The 9,495-nt window shown below is 48.6% G+C and overlaps 1 protein-coding gene across 1 annotated transcript; it reads right to left on the bottom strand.

Annotated features, from left to right (window-relative positions):
- Positions 1 to 6,348: 6,348 nt before the first annotated feature.
- Positions 6,349 to 7,880, bottom strand: LOC119180899 (E3 ubiquitin-protein ligase SIAH1). Its single transcript, XM_037432036.2, has one exon. The coding sequence runs from the start codon at positions 7,651 to 7,653 to the stop codon at positions 6,805 to 6,807; it is 849 nt and encodes a 282-aa protein (XP_037287933.2). The 5' UTR covers positions 7,654 to 7,880; the 3' UTR covers positions 6,349 to 6,804.
- Positions 7,881 to 9,495: the final 1,615 nt, after the last annotated feature.

Below are 9,495 nucleotides of genomic sequence, written 5' to 3'. Positions count from 1 at the left end.
AGCGGCAGCCACAGGCACGCTTGGCATGACCAGTGTCGTTTTGTTCTCAGTTTACATTTTTTGTGAGCCTCATTCGCAGGCGGCGGTTGATGGGTTATTTTTTGTTGTTGTTGTTGTTACTGTGAAGAATAAGATGTACCTGCAGCGAGCAGCATCGCCAACGCCCGGCTCTCTCAGTTCGCTGCTGTGCCGAAGAGGTTTATTACTCGTTAAGGACAGTGGTGAGACTACGTGAGGAACCGTCCAGCGATCGGCACAGCAGCGAACCGAAGCACGAGCCGAGAGAGCCGGGCGTGCTGCTCGCTGCAGGCACATCTTCTTCTTCACATTACGTATTTTTTTCAACTCTGAGGTGGTAACTGTCCTCCAGTTTTTCGATTGTGGTTACACGCATCGCATGCGTTTCCATGTTCGGTGTAAGATAAAACCAGACCGGCTTCTGTGTAGAAACACAAGTTTGAATTGAGCGCAAGAAAGAAAAAAAAAAAGATGGCTCGTTTGTGTAATCTGTCTCTGGTATCTTGTCTGTTTCGCGCTCTTAAATACCAACTTGGCCACATTCTGCTATTACCTGCCGAGAAAAGATTTCTCGGGGTAAGCAAGCTTGCGCTATGCTCACATGGTCTCTTCCTGACGAATGTACGTCAACTGTTTGTCGGCAGCACAGTGGCTCCTCAGCGTGCAAACTCTTATCGTGACGCTTATCTTGATCATGTGTCGTCATACCGGGAGTTACCATTTCTTTCTGCCTAATACGGACTGCTCACGCTAACGTCATCACGAACAATTCTAACCTTACATTGGGATAAGTACGTTGTAATCTTAGCAAAGCTCGGGTGCAACACGCTTCTTCAAACACACTCGTGCGCTCGATTTTCTAACACGCTGCTTCATATACTGAAACCATCACCCCAAAACTTGATTAGCTATTTCACACTAACTTGTAATAACGCAGCAAGTTTTATTCACTCTGATTATCACCGTATATCAAGCGTAACAGCTGCCCCGTTTGCCAGTCACTGCCACATTTATCACAACCTTTATCACAACTTTTATCACAAGCGAGTAGTTCCACCCTTGCTTTTTTTTTAATAAAAGATACCATCGTCCATCACTGCGTGATGAACTTATTACGCCTCCTACTTGCCACTCACCCCAGATTGATCACAAACTCGAGGGCAAATGGTACTTTCTGCAACGAAACCATCTGAAAAAATAAATAAGACCGCGCTAATTGAAAAAAAAATAACTTGGACTGAGTAACATCACACAAGGAGGGGCGCTGTCTTCGTGTTATCGAAAAGTTGATAAAATCAAGCATAGATTTTTTCAACTCTTCAAAACGACGACAGCGCCCACCCTCGTTTGCCACAGTAAATAGGGAGACTATTTTTTTCTGGGTGGGAGTAGGAGGGGAGTACCTATTTTAAATTGTCATTTTTTCGCTCTGTATATGTCCCGGCAAAAAAATTTCTGGAGGGGGGGGGGGAGGCACCGTGTGCCATCTTTTAGCTGCGCCATTAACTGGTGGCCACAGTGACTCAGTGGGTTACGTTGCTCGGCTGCTAACCTAAAGGATGGATGGGGCTTAGGTCCCCGTCGCGGGAGTTGCATTTCGACAGAGGTGCATTTTCTAGAGTCTTGTGAGATGTACCATGTGAGCGAGTGTTCGGTGACCGTTTGATTGTCAGTGACCCCAGATGGCCAAATTTATGCGGGACACACCACTGCGGAGGTTTTCATAGTATCTGAGCTTTTCCAGAGGATCGGCCCTGTCTTCTCTTTACGAGTTAGCCGCGTATCTTTTACCCATTTTTTTTTTTTGCATTCTTCATCACCTGTCGTGCATACGCCCAGGGCTGTAGGTTTCATCACGTTGCTGTTTCTCACATGTGTTCGGTTCATCTATCAAACTTTGGGTAATAATCATCGCCATGTTGCTTCCACTTTCTTTCCTTTCGTCGGTATCTGTCGCACTGGCAGTAACCACTATGAGTGGCTATGGCGGCTCTGATGTCCCGAGTTGCTTTGGGGCGTTAAACGGCATAAACTAACCAAACAAACTATCCATTAGGGACTGGGACTTTTAATGACTATCATCATTACTTCGCTGGAGGCGCGTCTCATGCACTACCTTTCACTCTAGCCAAACTTAACATACTGTCAGAATATATTCGGAAGACGATAAATAATTACAGTGCTGCTCCTCGGAGTCATCGAAATGTAGCCTAGCATAACACATTCAATTAGGTTAATCTAGATGATGAGCGATTATTACGCGCGTAGTCGCGGAACAAGCCTAACAGCACAGGGGAGCTCGAAGAAATCTTAAAAGAAGCACCACCTTGGCACTGTCATGTCTCGGCCTGCAGGCGTGCACTCCATCATGGCAGTAACAAGGGCACCTTCCCGTGACCCGTCCCAAGCTAAACAACATCTCTCAAGTAAATGTCATAAGGATGTGTGAGATGTTACGCATACCATAGATGGCGCAGCGTAGCACCCTCCCGTTCCAAGCAAAAGTAGTTATTTGCGCGGATCAATCTTGGCCCGCTGACAACGGTGCTAGACCTGGTCCAGAGGCCCGCGCATTGCGAAGATGTGCACCGCGTTTCGGTGCGGATAGCGCGTGTACAGGCACTAATCGCTACCGAAGCGTGACCAGCACTGCACTCCTAGTAGTGACCAGCAAAGTGACCAGCGCTGTACTCCTATACGACACAGGCATCAGATCGGGTTAAGGTCAGCGTGGTTCCTGCGCTGGCTCTACTTTTAGAGCAGTCTAATTAAAATTACGTATGCATTCCTATTATTCAGCAAGCTATATTGGCTAAATCGAAAAGGAAAACGCTAAAGACAGTTACGTACTATAATGACGTAATCGCAGCGCAACTTTAATTAAAATTAAGTTCACTTTGTTTCGATAACGCTGACATCAGTGCTCTAAGTGAGTACTGGCGCTACGTCGGACCATAAGCTACCCTTTCAACGCCAGTGCAGCGGGAAGCTCGCGATATGCACAAAACTACTGCACTTAGAAAAACACATCCATCAACCTCGTAACGCTTGGCTCAAAGCCAATAAATGCCATGTGGACAGGTACTGCCGGGCTGCTTCGCATGAGACCTATTCCCACGATCACGGTGTTAGATGCTAATATGCCTGGGATCTGCAGAATTTCTCGAGACTAAAATTTTTCTCGGTTTATCGTGCGATTTCCCGTAAGCCGCGGAATTTTAAAAGCTTGCTCGACAAGCTTCTTATGCTCGCGCCTTGTCCGGCGGCCGCCGGCGTCTACACCGGGGTGTTGCCAGTGTACACTTCTCCGATCACCACTCAAGGTCACCTCTCCGGTGATTCCAACAGTGCTCACTAGGCGGCGCGCCACCACGCAACGCCTATCGTGGCTAGAGTATTGCGGACCAAGACGTACCGAGAAAAATACGAAGGCACAAACACGGTATATAGTGCGTGTGGAGAGGAGGAGGAAACGGCTGAACATTTGATAGTGTTCTGTAAAGAGCTACACCCTATAGTCGAAGATAATGGCGCCGAGATTTTCGAAGCATTGGGGTTTAGGAACAGTGAAGGCAAAATAGACTTTAAACGGGTAAAGATAACCAGGAGGAGACTAACTGATTGATGGCTACAATCGAGGTGCGAGTGGAATTCAATCCTTAAACACACAGTGATAGTACTTAACTTTATGGCTAGGTGGCGTGAGCCACCACCCGGTCTAAAGGGCACAGCCGAATACATCCATCCATCCATCCATCCTCTTGTCCAGTTGTCAGGTTGGAAGACAATCTGTTCTCACTGACGAAGTGATCTAAATAGCAGAAAAAGAACACAGGCCCCTGTGGCTAGCATTTTTGGATATCAAGGGAGCGTACCATAGCATGGTTCAAGAGGTCTTGTGAGGAATACTGGACACACTAGGTGTGCAGGATGGAATCACTAAGCTCTTAAAAATATCTATAAAAGTAACAAGGTAGTTATAAAATGTGAAAAACAGGTATCCGAGCGCACAGAGATAAAACGGGTGCTAAGACAGGGGTGTCCCCTGTCACCCATATTATTCATGATGTACCTAGAAGGATTAGAGGCCAAATTAGAGGGGAGTGTACTTGGCTTTAACCTCTCTTTCGTCAAACAAGGAAAGCTCATTGAGCAGGCACTACCAGCATTGGAGTAGGCAGATGATATAGTGCTAATGGCCGACAACAAGGAAGATTTGTAGAAATCGATGGACATCTGCGGTAATGAGGGAGGTAAGTTTGATTTCAGATTTAGTAAGAAAAAATCAGCAGTCGTGATTTTTAATGATAATGAAGGTAGTGAGCTTAGAATACAGGAGGTCACGCTAGAGATAACAGATAAATAGAAATATCTGGGCGTATGGATAAGCAATGGGGCCGAGTACCTAAGGGAACACGAAATATACGAGACGACTAAAGGAAACAGGAATGCAGCGGGGATGAAAAATATGGCACTGTGGAATTACAATAGGTATGATGCGAGAGGAATTTCGAAGGGTGTCATGGTTCTTGGTCTAACTTTCGGTAATGCGGTCTTGTGCATGAGATCAGAGGTTCAAGCAAAATTAGAAATTAAGCAACGTGGAATAGGTAGGCTTGCTTTAGGAGCTCACGGAAATACACCAAATCAGGGAGTACAAGGTGATATGGGATGAAAATCATTTAAGGGCAGCGAATTTGAGAAGCGATTGAGAGAAATGGGGGAGTGGCGTTGGGCTAGGAAAGTTTTCAGCTACTTGTACATGACGAATGTCGACACAAAACGGAGGAAGCGAACCAGAAAATGGCCGGGTAAATACTAAGAAAAAAGCAGGGGACCAAACCAAAAAGAATTATCGGTCAAGAAGAAGGTGAAGGGAACGGAGACCGATATGTGGAGAATTGGCATGATTAAGAAGTCCGCACTAGAGATGTATCAAACTTTTAAGGAGGAAATTGCCAAGGGAAGGATCTATGATAAATTTATAATACTCGGGGTAGTTCTATACTGTTAGAGGTCAGCACGGGAGTATTGCGAACCAAGACTTGGGCCAAAAACGAAGGGGTAGACACGGTATGCAGTGCGTGTGGAGAGGAAGAGGAAACTGCCGAACACTTAATAATGTTCTGTAGAGGGCTTCACCCTATAGTTCAGAAAGATGGCGCAGAGTTTTTCAAAGCACTGGGGTTTAGGGACAGGGAGGGCCGAATAGACTTAAGGCGGGTAGAATTAACTAGAAAGGGGGTATCTGATTGGTGGCTACAATCACAACACGAGTGAAAATTAAATCCTTAACTTCAAAGTGTCAGTCCTTAATTTCACTACTTAAAGGGGGAAAAGATAAATCTAGTTTTTGTTCACTAAGTATTACGGCTAGGTGGCGTTAGCCGCCACCCGATCAAAAGGGTACAGCCATATCAATCCATCCATTGTCTGTTTTCGATGGACCACGCGCTCGTTTTCTCGAGACTATAGTGCCTGGAATATTCTAGGCACTGTATCTCGACTACGTCCTTTAGGTTCTGATCGCCTCGTGGGCACGGCAGCACGTCACGTTCCTACGATGAGTGTTACGCACGGGTACCGATATTTTCCCAAGTACCCTGACCTGCCTGCTCTCAAGAGCAGGCAGGTCAGGGGCTTGGGAGAATAGGGGGCAACCTTGACCTGCCTGCTCTCAAGAGCAGATGAGGCAGATGGTTAACGTGCCGATAGACGTGGCCAACATTGTGCAGGTCCGGCCGCGGAACGTGCCCGACAACGCTGCCTATAATCATTAAACACTTTCAACGCGTGCAACGCTGCGTAGTAGTCTGCTGGAGCGAACACGGCAACAAAAATGAGAACGGCGGCTGTGACGTAACCACAAGTTTTATCGGTAGCAACGGGGTGACGTGCGAGACGCAGGGGGGCGTCACCGTTAAGTCACTTTCGAGGTTGTCAATGCCACGAGGTGCGGTGCATATCACTTGATCGCGCACGCAAACTCTTAAACTCTCCTAATATACCTTCCAAGCCATATTCGCTGTTCATACTTTGCAGATACACTTATCTTCACCGAAGTCATTCCCACACGCTATCTCGCCCGCGAAAGTTTGTGTCAGTAGCCATAATCTTCGTCGCCAACGCCGCACCAAGACCAGCCACCACCGCGGCTGCGAATTGCTTCCATCGGTGCCGCAGCCGCAGAACGATGGCACTCGACCGCAACGACCTGGCTAACCAGCTGTGGGCAGTCCGGCAAGCCGAACCGTGACCTGTGGCACTTCCACCGCCATCATCGACGGAGGTTGGCACCGCCTCGTGTAATGAAAAAAGTGGCGCACCAGCTTCAAACAAACTTCATTTATTCTCATCCACCACGGCGCTTTAGTGGTGAAGGTGTTCGACTATACTGAACCGAATATCACCGTAACTAACCCCGGCCGCAGGGTGGAGACTAAACGCTTCAGGCCCGTGTACTCAGATGTATGCTCACGTGGAAGAACCCCCAATTTGGTCGCAGGTTCCGGAGCCTTCCACTGCGGCATCTCACCACATCGGGAGTTTTTGGACGTTAAACACCAAAAATGATGATTACTCCCATAAAAACAGATAAAAGGTCCAATTAAAAAGTCACAATGCCATGTCACCAGAAAGCAGAACAGTATGACTGATGAAATAGTAAGACGCGAAATAGTAAAAAAAAAAAAAACATGCCGGAGCTCTGCTCGCAACGTTCCTTCTGAGTAACAGCAATAGCCAGTCGCGCTGAGTGCGACAGTATAGTTCACCCAGTACGTAGAATCAGGGCTTCCAGATGGTGACGTGAATGCTGAGGACCATCTGGTAGGCAAACCTCTGGGCGATGCAGTCATTGAAGACGAGACAGCCGTGGCTCATATCCGCCCCGTCGACGCAATCGCAGACGCTGCGGGTCGGGGCTTCCCAGGTGAGCGTTCGCGCGGGACTGGCCAACTTGAGGCGGTAGATGAAGTTGTCGGCCTGCCTGCGGGAGCCGACCAGCCGCACTTCGGCAAGGAACTGGTGGCGGCCGCGATTCTCTTCCTTTTTCAGCGCCACAAGAAAGTGGTGGCCCAAGCACGACTGTCGGGTTACCCAGAGGACGGGTGCAGGCCTTTCGATCCTCACCGCTCGGAAAACTATGGACTCTCCTTTGAGGGTACCTATACCCCGGTGCGAGCGATTCAGGTGGGTCATTACATCTTTCAGGAGGCCGCGCCACGCACAATACCCTTCGGGACCTGCAGGGCACCGGCACGGCGTGTACTGGCAGTCGTCGTCGTGTCCGGGCTTCTCCGGGTAGGCCAGCAGCGCTGGACAGCCCTTGCCCGAATACTCGCACGGGAACAGTGCCATGCTGACCACATGCTCCAAGGCCAGGTTCCGGACGTTGCCGATGGGGCTTAAGCAGGCCACGCAGCGGTCGTGCTGCTCTCGGCACCGCGAGCACATCAGGTGGCCGTTCTCGCACTGCACGAAGGGCGGCAGAACGTATTCGACGCAAACGAGGCACGTTAACAGATGAGCCACCGCCGACGCAGAAATGAACGTGGACGTGGGAAAAGCAAGATCCCCGGACTGTGGGCTTTCCGCACCGCAAGCCTCTGGAGCGGGGTTGTCGCTGTCGGACATGCCGGCTCTTCCCTTGCTGCCGGCCGACGTCTAACCACTAGCTGGTCGCGGGACAGCCCCAGTTTCTCAGCAAGTGCTTCCACTTGATCACAACGTCTTTCTTCGTCTTCTTTCATATCCCGGCATCTCAGTCATCAGCTTTTCGCTCTGTCTGCTTGTAGCAATGCAGCTGCAGCGTCTAAAACTCAGCCGAGAAATGGCAACGAACTTATACGATGACGTGAGTCATATGACGCCCTTCGTTCAACACTGAAGATTAGCTAGATACGGCTCTTCGGTTCATCCACTTTTTTTTTCGTTCATCTTGAATGCCACGCCCATTTGTTTGTGTTTTTATTCAATGCGATAGCGCTGCACCGATCGCAATTGCGACACGTGTTATCGCTCGGTGGAACGTGCGTACCTGAATCTACGAAAACGATGACGAATGTTTTAGACAAATGTAGCCGTCGCGATGCTACAGTGGTCACGGTTCTCAGTTACTGACGCGAGGGTCGTGAGTTCGATCCCCACCGCGACTTTAACATTTAAAAAATAGACGAAATGCAAGAGACCGGTGTACATAGAATCAGTAACATGTTAAAGATCCTCAGTTAGTCAGAATTTGCGGTGTGCTCTATTACGGCGTGCCTCATGATGATTTCGTAGTTTGGACGTGTAATAAACACATTATTATTATTTAGTAGTAGTAGTAGTAGTAGTAGTAGTAGCAGTAGTAGTAGTAGTAGTAGTAGTAGTAGTAGTAGAAGTAGTAGTAGTATCATAATGTGATGACTTGCGATACGTGAAGAGTGGCGTATCTGTAGCACCTTTTCATGTCTGCCTAGGGCACTATTAGTCAGCTTTGCTCTAAGGGCGACACTCGCTGGCGCTTACGGAGATGCTTAGGAGTGTGCGCGGCCTATCAGACATTCAGATCTATGCACACTGCTTCAAACAAACAAAAAACGCCAGGCCTGCGCGAAAGACGCAGCACAGTCACGGCGAAAGCTAGAAGAACGGTCTTTCAGAGCTTTTTTCTAAACACTCGTTGGGTAACGGCTGCAAGCACACCTGCATGATGCCCACTACGGCATTAATAATCGAAATTACAGGGTACTAGGCCGGCATTCGCTGTGCTATTTTTCATAATTCTTCTTAGAAGCGTGGTATCCATTAAACTATTGCGATGAATTTTGTGCCCATTGTTAATGCAGTGGCTGCCGACGATGGGGAATTATGGCTGAAGTGGGTGTGCGCCACAGTTAATAGCTGAACGAAAACAAGCTTCTATAATGGAGTTGGAGTATTGGACGATTCATTCGTTACGCTACTGCATTGTGCGACGACTGCTTGTTCTTTCGCTGTTTTAAAGCGCTTTATAAGTCGCATTAACGCGATTGCTTTCCCGACATCAATCCTACCTATAGGTCAAGTTTGCCAACAAGTCCCAAGAACCGGCGTGGCTCAGTGGTAGAATACTAAGCTGGCACCCAGAGGACCAAGGTTCGAGCGCCACTGTGTCGTTGCTAGGTTTTTAAATTTTCACGTGATGTGGTTACGGACACCGGTGGCGGACAACTACGGCGCTGTGCGAGACCCGAGTTGCGATCTCATAACAGCTTTCACTGCGCCCCACCACGGTGGTCTAGTGGGTAAGGTACTCGGCTGCTGACCTGCAGGTTGCGGGATTGAATCCCGGCTGCGGCGGCTGTATTTCCGATGGAGACGGAAACGTTGTAGGCTCATGTGCTCAGAATTGGCCACGTACAGCCACACTGTGATCCTTTATGAAAGGGAACATGCGAACGCATGGCCTGCGCTCTGCGGCGGCTGCCTACAGCACCATCAACCGACAGCGAA

The sequence above is a fragment of the Rhipicephalus microplus genome, chromosome 10 (genome assembly GCF_043290135.1).
Source record: "Rhipicephalus microplus isolate Deutch F79 chromosome 10, USDA_Rmic, whole genome shotgun sequence".
Lineage (NCBI taxonomy): Eukaryota > Metazoa > Arthropoda > Arachnida > Ixodida > Ixodidae > Rhipicephalus > Rhipicephalus microplus.
This window is presented reverse-complemented; position numbering and strand designations above follow the sequence as displayed.